This window comes from Mustela nivalis, assembly GCF_964662115.1.
Source record: "Mustela nivalis genome assembly, chromosome: X".
NCBI lineage: Eukaryota > Metazoa > Chordata > Mammalia > Carnivora > Mustelidae > Mustela > Mustela nivalis.
The window spans coordinates 94,785,854-94,808,425 of NC_139040.1; the positions used below are offsets into that span (position 1 = coordinate 94,785,854).

A 22,572-nucleotide genomic window follows, 5' to 3' on the forward strand; every position below is an offset into this window, starting at 1 on the left:
TCTGGAGTTAAGACACTATAACCTTTATTCTTCCTAGCTATTCCTTGGCATCTTTTCAGCTTCCCCAGACTGTATCCAAATTGAAGGGAAGGACACTGAGGGTTCTACTTCCATTTTCATGAACATAGTTATGTAAAAGTGGATTGGAAAGCCAAGAGTAATAAAGCTGGCAATGTGATGGTTCTAGCCAGTGAGACAAGCAGATTCTACCATAGGGTTTCAAGGAAAGCTACTGCTTTCTGTGCATAAATGTTTCCTTTCCTCCTCTTCTTCCTTCTGTTAGTATGTCATGGTCCCCAGAGTAAGGAAGGTGTTAACAGCCCACCAAAGTGGAATGAAAATTACTTTACCCTGAAAACATCTGAACAATCAGCAGCCACAAAAATAAACATCTAAACTAAAAGGAGCCTCCTGAAATAAGCTGCTAATGACTCCCCTCCAAGGGAGTTCACTGATAGGGAAAATACTGACCCTTGGCAGAGGAAGTGTGAATTCAGATACCCATCAGCATCAAAAAGTCCAACACTTTCCCTACCTTCCCAATAAAATGCCTCCTAGGCATTTTAAGTTCAAAAAAACATTCCATACTTTCCCAATGAACCCCTAAAATTCCTTCCTGTTTTGTTAGATTTATATGTAAACTTTTATCTCTAGCTACTGAGGGAATTACTACTCACTAAGCAACTCTAGCATGCACCTATAAACAAAACAAAAAACAAAATTTGTCTTTTCTTCTGTTAATCTATTGTCAGATAATTTGCAGACCACCCCCGCACCCAACCCAAGTAAAGTATTTCCTCCCAACAGTGACAAGCAGCAACTCCTGTGTAAAAATCAAACTAGGCAGCCACTGGAGTGGCAGACATAGACATACCGTAAGATTTATTTATTTTGAGAGAGCATGCGTGCCCATAAATTGGGGGCGAGGGGGGAGAGAAGGGGATGAAGAGGGAGAAAATCTTGAGCAGACTCCACGCGGAGCTTAGAGCTCACTCGGGGCTCAATCCCTTGACCCTGAGATCATGAACTGAGCGAAAATCAAGAGTTGGAGGCTAAACCAACTGAGCCACCGAGGTGTCCCCTCTCCTTCTGTCCCTCCCCTCACTTGGGCGTGCACGCATGCGCTAAGAAATAAAATCTTAAAGAAAGAAAGAAAGAAAGAAAGAAAGAAAGAAAGAAAGAAAGAAAGAAAACACACTTCGAAAGAGTGCCAGTAAATTTAAGATCAGAACACCCTCCCACCACCACCGCCACCCTTGAGGCCACAGACACTTTCTATTTACCATGGTTTGGGTTTTTTGAGGAAAGATTAGACCTAGCATCCTACAAGTGTGCAGCAATAAGCTGTTTCCTGGACAAAGGGAGGCTGGGATTAACAAAAGAGGCTATTAGTAAATTAATATTCAAGCTTCTAAAATCTTTTTAAGATAAGACCAAAGCTAAAGCTAGTCACTTCGGGCAACTAAATGGTTCTAAATGATGAGATTACCAAGATATTGTTAATATGAAATCTCTGGATAGAACAGCAATTTGATTGTATTTTTATACAGGAATATCATTAAGAAATAAAACCAAGCCAAACTATTAGAAAAGTATCAAATTTCTTAATTTTATTCTTCTCGGATACTAATCACACATAGCTAGTGATACACAACAGGAACAAAAAATCTGCTGTTTATCCTATCTGGGGACCAAAAGAGGAGATGGGGAAGCTGAAGGCATTTTAAAGCTCAGGAACAAATTTCCAAATGCCTCCAGTTACCTCTACCTGTTAGATATATTACAAATACCCAAAATTCCATAAATCTTAGACTGAAAAGGAGGAGTCTGATGTTCTAATGGTACTAAAGATTTTAGATAGTGGTAACAATCTCACCAATAAACACAACAAAAGTAGTCCTGTTTTTGTTTTCATCTCCTTCTCACCCTAAACCACATTAATTCTATTCATAAAATTCATTTTATAACCTAAAAGCCTTTGAATCAATCCCCTTTCTATTCTTACAGTCTTTCTCTAGGTAAGGACCTCTACTTTGTCTACCTGGCCTCTTACAAGTTTCCTAACTCTTCTTCCAAATTTTAAACTCCCCCACCATTTCCCTCCTTTCAATTACGTTCCACATCACTGCCAGTGAGCTTTCGAAAACTCTTACATGACACTCTTCTATTTAAAATTCCTCCAAAAAGTCGCTACAACCTAGTGTGACTCAAAGGGGTTTCATTTTATGACCCTTGGTCAATTTTCCCAATCTCATAGCCACCACTTCAATGCGTCTCTGTGATTTTAGACATGTTTGCTTCCTCTGCAAAAAAAAAAAAAAAAAGCAAGCAAATGCCATCTTTCCTTCAACTCACTTCTCAATCTGGCAAATTCCTAGTCATCCTTTAACACATCACTCACCTCCTCTTTCTAGTAGTAATACCTGATGCATTCCCAAGCCCAAAGAGAGTCAGGTTTTTTGATACTTATTTCCAAATTAATATCAATGTCTATTACAGATATGCTCTTATCTCCTCCACTAGAATATGAGTCTAATTAGTAGAGATGGAACCCAATTCATCTTTTGATCCCCATGGCAAAGTAACTGCATATGTAACTTACTTAGGAAAGTTTTGCTGCTGAACAAATCAATCTCTAACAGCCTATAACCTGTTACACGCTTTTTCATCAAAGAATTTAATACTTTGTTAAATTCAATTTATACTGAATCACTTCCTTAATTTGGACACTTAAAAGGGTTTTCCCAATTATAATAATATAGCAAAGGAGATTGCTAAAGCTCATTATATCCATTATGTCCAAAATTATAGTATTAGAGGAGAAGTTTGTTCCCAAATCCTATGCATAACACTGCATAGTGATCAAGAAATCAGACTACAAGGGCCATCAGACTTGGGTCCGAACTCCAATGTTGTTATTTATTACCTATTAAGACTCGTGAAACAAGTCAATTAACTGAGTCTCAGTTTCACAGTGTTGCTTTAAGGAATTAAGTAAGATCATACACATAAAATACTATCTGGCACATGAGATTTTTAGAAAAAAAAAAAAAAAAAAAAAGATATAATGTCTCTAACACCTCCAAAAATTTATCTGGCATGTGGTAAGTACTCAATGGATAAAGCACGATACATAAAATTCCTCATAAAGTCTCACATGCTGTTAAAAAAAAAAAACTGCACATTAAAAATAAGAGGACTTAGAAATGAAATAGAGTTATGGACAAGACTACTCAAAAATCTATGCAACATATGGGGCACTTGGCGGCACAGTCCGTTAAGCGCTCAGCTCTTGGTTTTGGCTCTGGTGGTAATCTCAGGTCCTAGGGTGGAGCTCCAAATCAGGCGCCACACCCAGCATGGAGTCAGTTTGGGATTCTCTCTCCCCTCTTCCTCTACCTCTTACCCCTGCTCGCTCGCTCGCTCTCTCTCTCTCTCTCTCTCTCTCCTTTTTTTTTTAAAGTAAATAAATAAATCTTAAAAAAAAAAAAAAAAACCCATGCAACATTATAACCAGACTTCAAAAATAGTAACTGGTATCAGGAGATAGGCTGAACCATTCAAGTGGGAAGTTGAGCATGGTCATAGGTTATGAGAGTTGACGCTAAAAATGAACAAAACAGAGGTGCCTGGGTGGCTTAGTCAGTTAAGTGCCTGCCTTCGGCTCAGGTCATGATCTCAAGATCCTGGGATCAAGCCTTGCTTTGGGCTCCCTGCTCGGCGGGAGTCTGCTTCTCCCTCTACCCCTCCCATCCTGTTCATGCTCTCTCTCTCTCATAAATAAATAAAATCTTTTAAAAAATGAACAAAAGAATGAAGTTGGAATGCTGGCAACCCTTTAATTAGATCAGAGCTGGCAGGTACTGAAAATAGCTGAGAGCTGTGACTGTAAAAGACTGGGGATGTGCCTTTCTAAGGGAGAGGATGCAGGCACTCATGTTTAATTTTCTTAAAATCCAGACTATAGCACTCCTGCTACTAGTGCAACAGCCATCTGAGAGATTTCTCTTCCTTAAAGAGGCTGTAATTATATTCCCTTTATCTAGAAAAAAACTTAAGTGAAACAGTAACTTTCAGGTCATACAGACATAATTATAATTCCTACTGGCCAATTAACATGAGGTTAATTTGTACTATGGGTACAGTCTGTTTTGTACAACATGTACCCTCCCTTACTGTTTCCTATCCTCTTATGACCAGACAAAATACATTTCTCAGCCTCCCTTGCAGCTAGGAATGCTCAAATTACTACATTCTCACCAATGAGGTATGTATGAAGGATGTATATGATCTCATGATCCCCTTAAAGGAAAGGGTTGTTGCCCTCTGCTTCCTCCTCCTCTGAGCAGCTCCTAGAATGAAGAACCAGCTCCAAGGCATCAGAAAAAGACAACTCAAGAAAGGAAAAATGTAGACCAATTCCAATTATGAACAAAAAATAAAGATATTGGGGCACCTGGGTGCCTCAGTCGATTGAGCTTCCAATTCTCAGTTTTGGCTCAGGTCATGATCTCAGGGCTCAGCAGAGAGTCTGCCTGGGATTCTTTCCCTCTGCCTCCCCCCCCCCTTGTACTTGCTCTCTCCCTTTCTCTAATAAATAATTTTTTTAATGTAAAAATACTACATGTTTGTGACCCCAATCATTTAACAATGATAAAAACTTATTACCAATTTGAACTTACTTTAGAAAGAAGAGACTGGTTTAAACAGAAAAAATATAAAACTATCCCAGTGGATGCAGAATAAACATTTGCATACAAAATAAAAATGCTGACTTTTAAAATGATATTTTTAATAGTCAGCTTTTGGTAAAGAAGTCCTTTCCTCTTCTTGGGGCACCGAGGTGGCTCAGTGGGTTAAGCCTCTGCCTCTGGTTCAGGTCATGGTCTCAGGGTCCTGGGATCAAGCCCTGCATAGGGCTCTCTGCTCAGCAGGGAACCTGCTTTCCCCTCTCTATCTGCCTCTCTGCCTACTTGTGATGTCTCTGTCAAATAAATAAATAAAAATCTTAAGAAAAAAAAAAAAAGAAGAAGAAGAAGTCCCTTTCTCTTCTTGGTTTGTTATTTACCTAATAATAATAATAATTGGCTTTTGGTAAAGAAGTCCCTTCCTCTTCTTGGTTTGTTATTTACCTAAGAATAATAACAACAACAACAACAACTGTAAGTAATCATACTTAATGGTAAAACATTTATAACATTCCCTTTAAGAAGGCAAACAACAGGGGTGCCTGGGTGGCTCAGTGGGTTAAAGCCTCTGCCTTTGGCTCAGGTCATGATCCCAGGGTCCTGGGATCGAGCCCCGCATCAGGCTCTCTACTCAGCGGAGAGCCTGCTTCCTCCCTCCCTCTCTCTCTCTCTGCCTGTCAAAAAAAATAAAAATAAAATCTTAAAAAAAAAAAAAAAAGAAGAAGAAGAAGGCGTCAAACAACAAAGGTACTCTAGCACCTCCTTCAATCAATACTGTGCTGACATCCTAATTACCACAACAGCAGGCAAAAAGATCAAAAAACTATAAATGAAGTAACAAAAAAACTATTAATTACAAAGGCAGGATAGTCTACACAGAATCCAAAGTAACACAGACAAATTAGTCAAGTCAGTAAAAGTTAGTGAAATTGCTTGATAAATTTAACTTAATATATAAAAGCCAACTGCAGTTCTATATATGAGCAGAGATCTTAAATTAAAAGGACATTTATAATAGCAATAAATCTATAAAATATAAAATACACCTTATAATATGCACAAGAACATCATGGAAAAATTGTATAAAATATTAAGAAAGACAGTCATCTCTTTATAATGAGAGTTTGTTTATTTGTTTTTAATGCACGAAGTCAATGCAATTTCAATCAATCCCTGGAAGTCACTGTGTTTTATTTAAATTTAGGACTCTGATTTCCAACACTATAGAAACTGACCAGATACTGAACAAATACTGAGAGAAACCCAAGCCTCCAGATCTGTGCTACTTGTTATAAAACTCATTTACTATCTATCCGGCCTTTGCCTTTCTTTCCATACTTTTGAGTCCTATACCCCCCCCCCCAAAATACCCCAGGCTCTAAAACAGTAGTCCACAAACTACAGCCAAATTTTTTCTTTAAAGCCCAAGAGCTAAAAATAATTTTGACATTTTATAATGGTTACATTGTAACTCATGAGTTAAGTACCTACAAAACAGCTGATGTTGTCTCTTGGCCCACAAAGTCTAAAACATTTACTATTTCATTCTAAAGTTTTTGGGACCTCTGCTCTAGACCAAGAACTTGAGAGTTCCCTAAACACCTACTGATTGTATTTTCATGTGTTGGCTCAGTTCTCTTCTTGGAAAGCCTCTCCAGGTCACCTAGCTAGAAAACTGCCATTCATCCTCCCCCCAAATTGCAACTTCTCTGTGGAGCCTTTCTAAACCCTCAAACTTTCCCACACCCTTTATTCAAAGACACACACTTCTGCCCCCCTCATGGCCCTCAACACCTCCAATATATCACTTACTAAAAACATATGCTCATTTGCGTCTCCCCTCACAAGAATATGGGCAACCTGAAAGCAGGATCTTACTATCTCTATATTGCCAACAAAGCCCGCGTCTATGAATGTAAAAGCCAAGTTAGTGACTGACATAACTAGTATAATAGAAAAAGTTACTGAAAAGTCGGAAGATGAGCGCAGATTCCAAGAGTTCCCTAGTTTCTGCAGCTTTTAATCAATGGTTCTTTTAGATAAGCATACTACCATAATTCAGAAGCTTTTCTTTCTTTTCTTAAATTCAAGTGGGGAGGGGGAGGAGAAAGAGTAGGTTTTGTGTATTTTAAAGTTTACAATTATAAATAAAAATGTATCAGAATTATTTAATAAAATCTACTTAATAGAAGTCATCAGGAAGCAACAGAACTTCTTCACATTTTAACATGCAGCTTACCATCGACTATATACTCAAATACATAGCAGCATCAACAGCATACACGCAATTTTTTTATTCCTTTCTACTTCATACTATAAACCATAACAGCAATTTCTAAACTTTCTGACTCATGAAAAGACCTTAGGTTTTGCTGCTATTGTTGAAGGGGATCAGAACACAGTACTCCAAAAGTATGACACTTCAGCTAAGAGTTATTTTGAGCTGAAGACATCGGAGTTCCTCGAATCTCTCATATGTTAAAAGCAGAGCCTCCAAAAAGAACCCAAGTGTCATAAACTCCTGCCAAGAGAGGAACTCTGACTCTGTCACAAGACTATAGTATCTCCCATCTATTCTCCTAAGGGCTCATTTATTTTCCCAAAAAAGCTGTTTTCCTGTAAGCAGTGCCCTTTCTCCCTCTCATAACCTACTAAGTTGGTATATAGCTCCAAATTCTAGCCACCCGTGGCGTTATACATCACTGAATTTTCCCACAGGTATATGCATTGCATGTGTCAACTACTTTTTTCCCTCCTGTTAATCTGCCTGTTTTAGGTAATTTACAGGCCCTAGCCATGAACCTTAGTAGTCAGAAGAAAGCTTTTCTTCCCTATGCCATTTCTTTTTTTTTTAATCATTATGCCATTTCTTCATGGTAAATAGAGTTGTTGAGTAAGTAAGCTTTTATTATTAGCTAGCATTACAAAGGTATTTATTATAATAAGTAATAGTCAACATGTAATGGAATGATAGAATAGTCATGAGACTACTGGCAAATTTTCACTCTTTCAAAAATGACTCATTTGTACTGAACTAGGTAAGAAAAAATATGAGCTCTCCAGAAATAAAATTTTTAATTACATAATAAACACTATTGGATTTTGAAATGTTAAACAAAAATTAATATTTAATCATGGTTTATAGATCAATGATACCTAATTGTTTATTCTGAATTCCAAAAGGCTCTAACAAAAACTAAAAGTGATCATGAATCAGCCACCAAAACACTTTAGATAGGAAAACCCTGACTTGAACTGACAGGAAGTCTTTATTTAATTACCCCTTAATATAACCAATAGTACTATCACTGCAGAGATGGAAATATGTTGTTACCACAGGAGATCTTATTTAACACAGTAAATGCATTATTATGTTTCCAAAATCCAGAAAAAAAAATATCCACCCAACTCTACATAATTCTGGATGCAAGAATTTCAGATAAAGAACTGGGGCCTACAGAATGGCAAATCACTTTATTTTAGAAGCTCTAATTATAGAGGACAGGTTTGAAGAAAGAAGTACAACTAAAACTCAGTCATTTTTTAAAAATCCATCATATATTCTTCAACTTAGAATACACTGTGGGTACAAATCACACAAAATTAGACAAAACTATAAATATAAAAAGTTAAACCTAAAAATCATAGTCATGAATTCTGATTAGACAAAACTATAAATATAAAAAGTTAAACCTAAAAATCATAGTCATGAATTCTGATCACTACCACCCTCACGAATCACACTATTACAGGGGTGCCTGGGTGGCTCAGCGTAACCCCGCATTGGGCTCTCTGCTTAGCAAGGAACCTGCTCCCCACCCCCACCTGCCTCTCTGCCTACTTGTGATCTCTCTCTCTCTCTCTGTTAAATAAATAAATAAAAGCTTAAAAACAATGACAGCAACAATATTGACTTATGTTGTTTACTGATGTTTAGAAAACAGAAATTAAAGGAAGTAACATTAATGTCTTTAAGTGACAGTTCTGGTACAAGTTCTTGAATCCCGAGAGATTCAAAAACGTCTACCCCCACACTTAGCCTGGACCTGAGAACCTAACCCACACCTGAAAGTCTATCTTAACTTGACTTTGCAAGTCCTTGGTTTTCATTAGCACTACTTTACTTTTCCATGTCTCCTGCCCAGGCACATAGTCCATTATTATGATAATAATCCAACTCTTCAATGAAAAGCATTAACAGTAGTTTGAGGCCCAAGATTCTTTGAATCCCTTAACTCAAATTCCTTCCTTGCTATAACCACCATTTCTAGACTGTTACATTTGTAGAGATTTTTTTTTTTAATTTTATTTATTTGACAGACAGAGATCACAAGTAGGCAGAGAGGCAGGCAGAGAGAGAGGGGGAAGCAGGCTCCCTGCTAAGCAGAGAGCTGGATGCGGGGCTCGATCCCAAGACCCTGAGATCATGACCTGAGCCGAAGGCAGAGGCTTTAACCCACTGAGCCACCCAGGTGCCCCTCATTTGTAGAGATTCTTATACAATGAAGCTTCCAAACTGAAAGACTTGTCTTAAAGTTTCAATTCTCAATCAGTCCTGACTTCATCTTCTTCCCTAGGATACCAACAAAGCTTTGCAGAGGTGGTGTTCTTTAACATAGTAAGCAATAAACTCAGCTATGTGTTCTTGGTATTTGGGGAGTCAGCTTTTGACACCTGGGGGGATCTCAAAATGCCTGTTAAGAACGCTGTACAATTAGAAACTATCAATGATAAATTATTCTGATGGCTAATTAGTATTCCATGTATGGGGGAATCCCATAATTATGTTCTCTTATTATTCAAAATATCTATAGTAGGTTTTTAAATAACAAATTTTACATTTAGTTTTCCTTGTATAGGTAAGATTAGAGGGGAGTTCCATGGCTGGCAATGGTAGACTAATCTGTTTTGGACTTATGTCCCAATTCCTTCTTCTACCCAAGTAATTAATAGCTAGAAAGGCTGGCCAAAATATTGTTTTAAATCTGTTTTCAGGCATCAGACAACAACCAGGGCATAAAGAACTTGCAATGTTACAATCAGTAACAGTCTAAATTCATTAAAAACCAAATTCTTTCTACAACAAAATGAATAAATTGTGGCATAGTCATATAATGAAATATTATACGGCAATGAAAACAAACTACTGCAATATACAACTACAGGGATGAATCTAACATACACAGTACTGACTGAAAGAAGACAAGACTTTAAAATATGTTGCACAATTACATTTTTATTAAGTTCAAAAGCAAGCAAAATGGTATTAATACGTTATCACACCACTGCTTCCAATAAATAGGCTAATACATAAGATGACACTGGTGAAGACTCTCCAAGAGACAGTAACTATAAAATAACTGGTTTACAGAATTTATAATACATAAAATAAAGCAGCTAACTAAAGGCACTGAAGAGTAAACAGAAACAAGCAGATTCTGGTGGAAAGATGTGTCTGAACAGTGGCCCCTAAAACTTCTATATCCTAAATCCCCAAACTGAGAATATTTACCTTACACAGCAAAAGATACTCTGCAGTTGTAATTAAATGGATTGTTAGATGGTTAAGGTAATCATCTTGAATTACCCAGGTTAGACCCGATGTAATCACTAGAGTCCTTAGTAAGAGAAAGGCAAGAAAGTTAAAGGCCAAAAGGCAATGAAGAGACAAAAATGTAGTAAGATACAGAGCCATGAGCCAAAAGAATGTGGGAAAACTTCAGAAGCTAGAAAAGGCAAGAGGTTCTGTAACAGAACCTCCAGAAAGAACAAGCTCTAATGACAATTTGACTTACCTAAGACTCATTTGGGATTCTGACTTTCAAAACTATAAGATAATTAAATTTGTGTTTTTAGCCACTAAATGTGTGTTAAGTTATTAAAACAACAATAGGAAACTAATATGAAAGGCCATGCTTAGAGAAGGAAAGTTGTATGGGTTGAGTTCCATTTTCCCAGTTATTAAAACTTGCTGCTAGGTAGAGCACATATGAGAGTGGGTCACTAGTAGAAAAAGCAGTCTTTCTAATATAGAACACCTTAAGACTAGAACCAGGAGAAATCAAAACCCACTAAATAAAGGGAAATTCAAAAAAAGGAAGAGCCAGAGAATTCAAAATTCTGTCTATCCACATGTCTGACTGACTCCTGAATCCAAGTTAGAGACTTAGACCTAAATTAAAGACAAAAGATCTGAATTGATACTTAAGTTGCCACTGGAAGAAAGTTGAGTTTGCCGTTCAAGTCCAATAAAGGTAACTGCCTGATAAAAGAGAAAGGTGGGGGGACCTCTCTAGAAGGAAATAATAGAACCAAGTGTTAGCATAATTTTCATAATGTCCAGTTCCTAACACAAAATTACAAAACATACAAAGATCCAGGAAAACAGAACATATTCTCAGGAAAGAAGAAAATCAACTGAAACCAAATCCAAAATGATCAAGATGTTAGAATATGGCAGACAAGGGTGCGTGGGTGGCTCAGATGGTTAAGTATCTTCCTTTGGCTTGGATCATGATCCTGAGGTCCTGGTATAAAGCTCCACATCAGGCTCCCTTGCTCAGTGGAAAGCCTGCTTGTCCCTCCCCCTCTGCTGCCTGCTTGTGTGCACACAGGCTCTCTCTTTCTGTCAAGTAAATAAATAAAATCTTTTAAAAAAAATTTTTTTAATTTAAAAAAAGAAAATGGCAGACAAGGATTTTACAGTTCCTATTCTAATTGCCATCAATAAAACATGCTCATAATTAAAAAGACAGGAAATCTGAACAGCGAAAGAGAAATAATAATAAAAAAAGAACCCAATGGAAAATCTATAACTGAAAAATACCATATCTGAAATAAAATTCAATGGACTGAGCTAATAATTAAATGACAACAAAGAAAAGAATAAACTTCAAAAATAGAAAAGCAAATTATCCAATGTAAAGACCACAGAGAAAAAAATAAGAGCTCCTCAGGGGCATTTATATAAAAACAAATTATCTAACCTACATGGAGTTGGATCCCCAGGAGAAAAGGAAAAAGAATGAACAAAAAATTACTTGAGGAAATAATGATAAAAATTTCCCCTATGTAATGCAAATTCAAAAATGCTCCAGCAGGATAAGTATGAAATGATCAGGCAGAGATAAATCATGATCAAACTATAGGAAGAAAAAGATAACAAGCAAATCATGAAAGAACCAAACAAACTGTGTACAGGGACATCGGTACAATTAAGGGCCGATTTCTCATCAAAAAGAGGAAGGCAAGGAGTTAGACTCCATTTTAAAAAGGCAAGCCACGCCATAATTCCATAACCAGCAAAAATGCCCTTTAAAAATGAAGTCAAGGGGCGCCTGGGTGGCTCAGTGGGTTAAGCCGCTGCCTTCGGCTCAGGTCATGATCTCAGGGTCCTGGGATCGAGTCCCGCATCAGGCTCTCTGCTCAGCAGGGAGCCTGCTTCCCTCTCTCTCTCTCTCTGCCTGCCTCTCTGTGTACTGTGATCTCTCTCTGTCAAATAAATAAATAAAATATTTTTAAAAAATGAAGTCAAAAAAATATTTTCGGATAACAGAAACTCATCTCTGCCAGATCTTTACTATAAGAAATGCTAAACAAAGTTCGTTAGCCTAGAAGAAAATAGTGCATGAAGAATATCAGAAATGGTAACCATATACGTAAATACAAACCATTACTATTGTCACTGTAATATATGGGCCTGTTCAAAGCAAAAAAACATCATCTTGTGGAGTTAATAATGTAAATTTAATAGATATAACTACTATCACATAAAGGACATGGATAGGTAAGAAGTGGACTTAAGTAACTGAAAACTTTCCACATCTTAGGTGAATTGACACAATGTTAACTGAGACTTAACTGTGAAAAATTAAAGGTATATACTATAATCCCAGTGAATGAATAATGAAAAGCAGAGCTAAAATGGACAAAAGGAAAAGTAAAGTGAAATTGTAAAACATTCAAATATCAAAAAGGGATAGGGAAAGTAGGTAAAGAAGAACGTAAGATCAAGAAACTGAGAGGACAAACAGAAAAGGAAAAATCAAGATGCAAACCCTATCATATAAATGAGTACATTACTATGAATGCTTTAACAGTGCAAGTAAAAAAGAGAGATTCTGAGACTGCATAAAAAACAAGACCCACTTATAAGTTATCTACAAAAAAAGAATTGTAAATATAAAGTTACCAACTGGTTGGAAAGAAGAGAAAAAGGATGTATCACATAATAACAAGCCTAAGAATGACAGAATGTCTATATTAAAATTAGACAGAACACATGTCAAGACAAAAGGAATTACCAGAGGTAAAAACAGTATTTTATCATGACAAAAGGGTCAATTCACCAGGTAAAAATAACAATCAGGAATGTATATATACAAGTAAGAAAACTTCAAAATGTATTTTTTTAAAAAGGGCAAAATTAAAAGACAATTCCACAATCATTAAGCAATAACTCAGGCAAATGACACAGACAAAAATCATCAAAGACAGAAATTTGAAATACACTATCAACTGCCTTTACCTTTGTTTATAGCATAGTACAACCAACAAATACAAATCCCGTGGCTATGTCCAAGTGCTAAGCCAATAAAGTCTTAATATATTTCAAAAGAATGAAATTATACAAAGTATGCTGTATAAATAAAATAGAATTAGAAATCACTAACAATGAGATATCTAAAATAACCCAAATATTTTGAAATCATACAACATGTATCCAAACAACCCATGGGTCAGAAGAAAGAGAAAGTAGAAGACATTTTCAAATAAAAGGTTAACAAAAATAGAAAATATAAAAATTTGTGGTATACAATTAAAGCAACGCTAACAAAAATAGGTACCTTTAAATACTTATACTAGAGGAAAAAGAAAATCACTCATCTAAGCTTCTACCTAAATAAGAGAAAATTAAACAGAAAGTAAGCAGAACAAATAAAGACAATCAGAAATCAATGAAATATAAAACAATACTGAAAGAAGAAAAAAAACTATGAAACAAAGATTTTTGCAAAGATCAATAAAATGAGGGCACCTAGGTGGCTCAGTCGTCAAGCCTCTGCCTTTGGCTCACGTCATGATCTCAGGGTCCTGGGATGGAGCCCCATATAGGGCTCCCTGCTCAGTGGGAAGCCTGCTTTCCCTCTCCCACTCCCCCTGCTTGCATTCCCGTTCTCACTGTCTCTCTGTCAAATAAATAAATAAAATCTTTTAAAAAAATCAATAAAATTGATAAACCTCTAGCCAAGCTGATCAAGAAACAAAAGTATTAGGAATAAAATAGGTCATACTTCATCACCAGTTCTACAGTTATTAAAAGGAAACTAGAGTTACAACAGAAAACAGTAATCTGAAAATTATTGTTGGGTTATGCCATCGAAAAGAACTCTTGCACAGTATATGTGATTAAGCCCAGTTAAGGCCTCTTTATAAACTTTTAAGACTTGGCAAGTAGGTTCAGGGATCCATTCATCTTGCTGCTGCCCAAGACAAGCCTCAACTATAAGTTTCCTTTGCTTATTAAAAGTGCTATCTTCCAACCTGCAGTGGGCCACCCCTTTCATTGGTCTTTCCCTGCCTTCTGTCTAAATATAGGGACCAGTTTCAGCTTTGCTCATCAAAGGCACAATTAAGGGGGGGGGGTGGCAAGCCACAGAATGTGAGAAAATAAAACATGTATCTGACAAAGGGCTTTCCCCCGGAATATGTAAATAGCCCATACAACTCAACTGAGGCCAAAAAAAAAAAAAGTTAGAAATGAGCAAAAGACATGAACAGGTAATTTAGCAAAGAAAGTATACTAAAGGCCAATAGCGCACAGAAGATACTGAACATCACTGTCATCAGGAAAATGTAGATAAAACCAAGATGAAAAACCACTACTTACCTACTAGAATGGCTAAAGCTAAAAGAGAGTGACAATACCAGGTACTGTCCAAAATGTATAACTAGGGAAATGAAATGCTGCTAGCTGGAATGTAAAATGCTACAGCCACTATGGAAAACAGGTTGGTAATTAAACCTATTAACTGCAATGGAACCCAGCATTTCCAAATCCTAGATACATGTACCAAGAAAAATGAAAACCTATATCCATACAAAGACAAATGTTCACAGAATTTCATTTATATTTACCTAAAGCTAGATACAACACAAATGTCTAACAACTGATAAATGGAATAACTGTGGCAGAATCATTCTATGAAATACTACTTAAAGATTAAAAAGAACACAATATTGATACACACAACATGGATGAGTCTCAAAAATAGCATGCTAAATGAAAGACATCAAAAACAAATGAATACAGGGCGCCTGGGTGGCTCAGTGGGTTAAGCCGCTGCCTTCGGCTCAGGTCATGATCTCAGGGTCCTGGGATCGAGTCCCGCATGGGGCTCTCTGCTCAGCAGGGAGCCTGCTTCCTCCTCTCTCTCTCTCTGCCTACTTGTGATCTCTCGCTGTCAAATAAATAAATAAAACCTTTAAAAAAAAAAAAAACAAATGAATACATCCTGCTTGGATCTAGTTGTGAGGGATTCTAGAAAAGGCAAAACTAAAGAGATAGAAAGCAAATAACTAACTGCCTGGGACCGGGGAGTCAAGCAAGAATGGACATCAGCTGTAAAGGGAGCATAAGGGAACACTGAATGATGGAAATATTCTGTATCTTAATTGTAGTAATGGTTATACAACTTCATATAAACTGCTGAAACACAGCAAGCTTATACACTTAAAATTATGTAAGTTATACCTCAAAAAAGCTGGGGGGGAAAATCATCAGATATTTTTGTGGAGCTAAACAACTTAATTAGATTAAGAGATTTTTTTTAACATTATGTTGTGTTAGGATAATTAGCCATAAGGAAAAAGATGAATTTAGATGTTCCTTACAGTATAAATCAAGGATGACTTAAATCTCAAATGGATCACAGATTTAAATTAAAAAATAAAAACCATTCAAGTACTAAAAGAGTATGTTGGTGAATTTTTTTAACACCTGGGAATAAGGAAAAAACCTGTCCTAGAACTCAAAGTAGGAAAAGACTAATAAATTTGACTGCAAAGAAAAGACTTCTGCATAGGCAAAAACAAATACACAAAAGCAAAGCAAAACAACAATGTCAAACTGCAACTTGTTGTACTCCAGATAAAGGATAAATACTTCCTACAAAATACAGCTATATAAAACAGAAAAATAAAACAATGGCCTACCCAATAATAGAAAATTAGGCAAGAGATATGAACAGATGTTTCAAAGAAAAATAGCCTTTAAAATTTAATTTCAAAAAACTCAAGCTGTTAACAATTAAGAAAAATGCAAATTAAAACAACAATAAGCAAAAACAAACGAACAAACACAACAATAAGCACAATTTCTCACCTATCAGATACAAAAAGCCTGCTAACATAAACTCTCTTGCTTAAAACCAAGGGGAAATCAGCAATCCCAAAGGAGCTATACTGAACACTTACCCTTATAAAGGATCCCACTTACACACCAAAGAATCACTCACTAATAAAAATATGAAAAGACACTTGTACTACTTATTGCAGTACTATCTACAATAAAGGCAAAGACTGAAGCAACTGGTTTGAATAAACTACGGAATAAATCTTCATAACCTTGGGTTAGGCAAAGATTTCTTATATGCAACACTAAAAGCACAAGCAATGAAAGAAAAAACTGAGAAAAATGGACAGCATCAAAATTCAAAATTTTTGCACTTCAAAAATATACTGCCAAGAAAGTGAAAATACAAGCCACAGACCTTGAAAACATATTTGCAAATTATGTATCTGGTAAGAGATTGTATCCAGAATGTATAAAGATCTCTGACAACATATACATATATAAAAAACAAGGGCACAGCGTTTGCACAGAATATATCAAACAGCCAATGCGTTCATAAAAAGATGCTAAATATCATCAGTCATTTGACAAATGGAAATAAAAACCATAATAAGATGTTACTTCACACCCACTATGATGGTTACACTCAAAAACAATTACAACTTCTGACAAGACATGGAGAAACTGAAACCCTCTTAACACTGCTGGCAAGAATGTAAAACATTATAGCCACTTTGGGAAACAGTTTCTTAAAATATTAAAAGTAGATTTACCCTAAAACTCAGTAATTCTATTCCTGGCTATCTACCCTAGAACTGAAAATCTATGCCCACACAAAACTTGACAACACAAATATTCATGGCAGCACTGTTTGCAATGGCCAAAAAGTGAGAACTAAAATGCCCATCAACTAATAAATGAATAAAATGTGGTATATCCATACAATGGAATATTATATAATAAGAAGAAAGTATTAAACATGCTATGAATGGACCAACCTTGAAAACACACTAAGTGAAAGAAGTCAGTCACAAAAAAAACACCTATACTATGGTACCATTTATAGGACATATCCAGAAAATACAAATATACAGAGACACAAAGTAGAGTAGTACCTGCCAGAGGTTGGGCATGAGGTTTCATTATGGGGAAATAGACATGTCCTAGAATAAGACTATGATTATGGTTGTACAAATCTGAAAATTCACTAAAAGTCACCGAACTGCATAGTTAAAAGAGTTGAATTTCATGCTATGTAAAAATTACACTTCCACAAGCTTTTAATTTAAGTAAAGGTAAGCCACAGACAGGAAAAGTATTTTCAATACATTTTTTAAATTACCAAAATGTATTGTTAAAACTTCCACAAATCGAAAAGAAAAAACTAGGTGATGGAAAAACAAAATATACCTTAAAAATATAAAATGACAATTCAGATAAAGAAACTCCACTCATCAATAAACTTATGCTTAAAAATAAACATGACGTGAAGATTAGCCTGCCCAGGTTAACTATATGAACTGCTTAAAGAAAATGGATGACTCACAGTTCTTCATTTAGGTAAGTCTTTTAAAAAACGGTTAGGTTCAGCTGTCCTCAGAGTTCCAATTACAGACAGACTATACCAAGAAAGATTCCTATTTTAATTTCCCCATTGTTCCTTGCCTTTTCAGTCTTATAAACCCATCTTATACATCTAATAAAAGCCTTCTTTTATTCCCAGGTACCAACTTAAGACAAAACAAACAAACAAACAAACAAACATTTTGTTGCCATTTGGTTTTACTTGCTTTTAAATTCTTACACTTAGGATCATCTTTGGCCAATAATGTGTGTCAGAGTAATCTATCTCTTTTAATAAAATACAAGGTGGTTCATACAAGATAACGCAAACATCTGCCTTTCCAATCTTCTTTCCTTATGGTGTTTTTTAAAGTAATTAATGAAACAAAGAAAAAAAAGAGCACAATTCATTCTGAGCATAACCAGTAGTAATCAGACCAAAAAACAAGTAGGAAACGAACATGAAAATGTTCACTAACCTTCCAGTAGTCAGATTGTAAACTGTAGTACCTCTGGTATGCAGATAATGCTGAAAGAGGGAAAATAAGTATGAGTCGCAATTACGTCCCACGCCAAATCAATAATATACGTTTTAAGAAACATCACAATAAGCTTCCCATCATACCCCACCTTCCAACAGAGAGTGATATTTAAGACCAAACAATTTAGAAATCTGGACCCTCCCCATCCTGTAATCAGACATAGTAAGTATCAAATACACAGGAGTTCAAGATGTAAACCCATTCACACCTCAGACCTAATCTTGAACAGAATCTAGGCTACCTCTTGAATCAACATGGCCCTCTCACAGAGTAGATCTGATAAAAGGATTAAGAATTTCTACTTTGGAATGTGCTGAGTTATTTGTTCCCACAAGGGATCTCACGTCTAAGAATGACCAAGAGCTCAACCACAGCAAGGAGCAAAAGGACTGTTCCTTTTGTGATGTTTCCTTTCATATAATCAACAAAAAAATCCAGCCCACAATTAACTTACTCCAACTCAATTCCAAAATAGGGAATCGCATACCCCCAAATCCATGATGCATAAAAGGCTGTGGAAAAAATTATAGTTCCTGTCAATCCAAAAACTCAGTGAGGAGGTTAAAAAAGAAAATAAACTGAAAATTACATACACACATTAGAATTGGTAGAGAGAATCTTTTTAAAAAACTGTTCAGCATTAAATAAGTCATGGGGATGTAATGGTGCAATGGTGACTACAGTTAACAATACTGTGTTGCATATTTCAAAGTCGCTAAGGGAGTAAATCTTAAAACTTTCATCACAAGAAAAAAATTTTTTAACTATGGTGATGGATCTAAGACTTACTGTGCTCCTTTTGCAATATATACATTGAATCATTATATTATTCAATGCCTAAAACTAATGTTATATATCAAGTATACCTCAATTTAAAAAAGACTTAAGATTTTTTCAAATAAAAGATTTCGAAAGTGTAAAATTTTAAGTAGATAAAAATGGGGGGAAATGCAAATTTATATTTTCTAGAGCTGTATGTGTAACGCTTTCATAGTGTTTATCAGTAAACAGCCAAAATACATGTGAATACAAAGAAGAGAACTTTCTAAACATGTTCAAATTAGAGAAGCATTACCCAAAAGCATCATCATATATCTGAACAAGTAACTTATTTAAATAATGTTCATCTTTTTTGGCATTAGATGATGCCAACCAACCTATCCTTGGAAGGGCATTTAGAAATATGTCCAGTTTTAGTGAAAAATTGATTACAAACTATCCTGCATTTTCTAGGTCTTCACACGATTGTTGCTAGCTCACAAAGGTCACTGATTAATGGTCTTCTAAAAAGAAAAGCAATCCAACTTATCATTCACCCTGGAAAAAAAGAGTCAAACAAGGTTTGTGTCCAGAAACCATCACTGATTTATAAAAGACAGTCATAGGAAAGGTATTCTCCCTCTATTACTGGATGCAAACAAGGAAACCTATATATCACTGAATACCACCACAAAGGGAACTACTCTTAGTATGAAGCCCACAGAAGATAGGAGAGGAAACAAATGGAAAGTAGCTGGATACTTTTAGACCTCAAACTACGCCTAGTACACAACTCACCTACGAACTTACACTTATGGGAGGCAATCAATTTGCTTATTATTTAAGCTAGAATCAGGTCTTTGCTTTTGTACCAAAATCACCCTAACCAGTAAAAGTCAGGGTTCTTAAAAATTTTGTGCACTCACCATATTAAATCCGGACTGCCTTTCAATGATGTTCTGGGATTCCAGCAACCTTGGAAAGCCTGTTTCCAATAACCTACCTAATAATATATATTACATGACTTCATAAAATTCCCATTTTAGAATTGGCAGTGCACTTAAAGAGATAGCATGGTGTCCTCCAAAGTAAATGAAATACGAGGTCCAAGAAGCCTATGTGACTATCAGCTGGGAGAAACATAGCATCCATACTACTATATGGTAAACCAAAAAATAAACACGAACTCTCAAATTCAAAGTCAAAAAAGTAAATGCTTCAAAGTGCAAGCACAGATTTGTAAATGAGACATTCCTTCCATGAGCATTTCTTACCTTACCTTTCCAATTATACCTTACCCCATTAGGCCTAGCATCCTATTTTAAGAAAAAAATCTTAACATATTTTATGATTCCTAATTCAAATAAATCATTAGAACTCTATAGACTATACAAGTACCCATCACCAGAATCTCTATAGTGAAATCCTTCTAACCAAAGCAAAGTCATTTCAAATCTCTAAGTCAGTTATGTATCCATGAAAAAGAATTCCTGGTTCACTGTAGCTAGACTTTTCTAAGTCCTTAACAGAGAATAAAGGAAATCATTTGTTTGGACATCCTTATAATACTTAAAACCTTTTTCACAATGACTGTAGCATATTACCTTACTAGGCTCTTCCTTCCCTGAATCATCTAATCTTCACTTTGTGATCCCTGGGTCCTCTATTGGTTCAAGAAGTCCTTCTTCATCCTACTAGGAAATCTTTTTACCATTACATCAGGAAAGACTGTCCTTTTGCCACTTAACAAAAAATGGTGTGCCCAAACATACTAATATCCACTCTCTATCAACCAAATTGCAAAGCTCAGATCTTTTTAATCCTGGGAACCAACTTTATTTATGAACAGACCTCAAATTATTTTTTCATAATTTTGAGTTTCATTTTTAAACAAGACTATTTAGTCTTTTAGATTAAAAAAGAAGAAAATATAATTTAAAAGAGTATTTAAAAACTGGCAAAGAAGCTGGGTCTAGAAAAAATAAATGCAAAAAATAACAATGAGAAGTTAAATTTAACTATTATAACAACTTAAGTGTAACCTTTCTCACACAATCTCCTTTATTTTACCCTTTACCTTGGGAAGATAGAAGAGGAGGAAACAAAAAAGGAAATTATCAAGGATAAAAGAATGACCTATACAGATGGGAGAGGGTATTACACATAGCCCTCCTTTAACTTCAAAATTGTGCTATACAGCTTTTCACATATAAAAATGATAAAACTAAATAATAATGGTTAATAGTTATAATAAGGGAAATAGCCAAAAGTGGCAAAATTTTAAGGAAGTAGGCAGTTCTCTTGTTCTACTAGTGCTGTAAGCATAAATTAGTAAAAAAATTTTTGCAGCCTACTTTAGCAGTGTCAAAAGTTTTAATACAGTTAATCCTTGCACAACAGTAGAAAATTCACACTTAACTTTCAACTCCTGAAAAACTTGCTTAATAGCCTACTGTTGACTTAAAACCTTACCCACAACAACAAAAAGTCGATTAACATATATTTTGTTTGTTACATGTATCATATACTGTAGTCTTATAATAAAGTAAGCCAGGGAAAATAAAATATGATGAAAATTCTAAGAGAAAATACATTTACAGTATTGTAGTGTATTTACTGAAAAAAATTCCACATTTAAGTGGACCTTTTCAGTTCAAACCCATGTTATTAAAGGATTAACTACACACACACACCTTCGCTCAGTAAGCCCACCACATCAAAGTAATCCTTCTAAAAACATAAACATGGATGTGTGCAAAGATTTAGCTATAAGGATGGACAACAGTTCGTACCAAAAAAGGAAAGAACAGTCTACACAGACAATAAAGAACTCTTCTACCTATAAAATAGATACTATATAGGAAATGGAAACGATAGTGTGTTTCTCAGATGGAGAAATTAACACGATACACCAGGTTAAAGAAAGTAGCAGAGTTTAATTCAATTTTAAAATGTTGAAAATTTATTGTGATAGAAAAGTCTCTGAAGATTTGCATCAGAAATGTTTAAAAACAAGTGTCTCTCAATGATAAAATACCAATGGGTCTTTAATACATTCACATAATATTTCTTAAGTATTAAGTGGCTAGCACCATGCCAGATATAATGAAATAGAGATGTGAGCAAACACATGGCTCTGTTCTCAGGCTGTTTACCTTCTATGGTTATTGATCTTTTAATATTTTTCTTTAAACAATGAACATATTAATTCATATAAATGTTAAAATAAATGTACTTATGTTAAAATTGGGAAATGGTCAACATTATCAAATGAGAACTCCCAGGAAGGAGACGGTAGGAAAAGTAGCAGCTTTAGGTAAACATACATTCTCACCACTTCCTAAAAGACTGACATTAAGCCTTTTATTATTTTTTTTTTTTCATCATGGTAAGTATACTCTTGAATCCCTATCACCCATTTCACGTACCCCCACCCACCTGCCCTCTGGTACCCATCAGTTTTTGTTCTCTATAATTAAGAGTCTGTTTCGTGGTTAGCCTCTTTCTTGTTCCCTTTACTCGTTTGTTTTATTTCTTAAATTCCACATATGAGTGGAATCATATAGTATTTGTCTTCCACTTATTTTGCTCAGCACTATACTCCTTAGTTCTACCCATGCTGTTGCAAATGGAAGGATTTCATTCTTTTTCATGCCTGGATAATATT

General features: G+C 35.5%; 1 protein-coding gene across 12 annotated transcripts in view; it reads right to left on the minus strand.

The window, feature by feature from the left end:
- Positions 1–22,572, minus strand: part of LOC309856735 (lysine-specific demethylase 6A) — a 179,235-nt gene that overhangs the window by 82,925 nt on the left and 73,738 nt on the right. For all 12 annotated transcript variants that reach the window (XM_082718217.1, XM_082718210.1, XM_082718218.1 and 9 more), the window contains one exon: positions 18,084–18,133. In XM_082718217.1, coding sequence (XP_082574343.1) covers positions 18,084–18,133 — 50 coding nt within the window. The remainder of the gene's footprint in view (positions 1–18,083; positions 18,134–22,572) is intronic.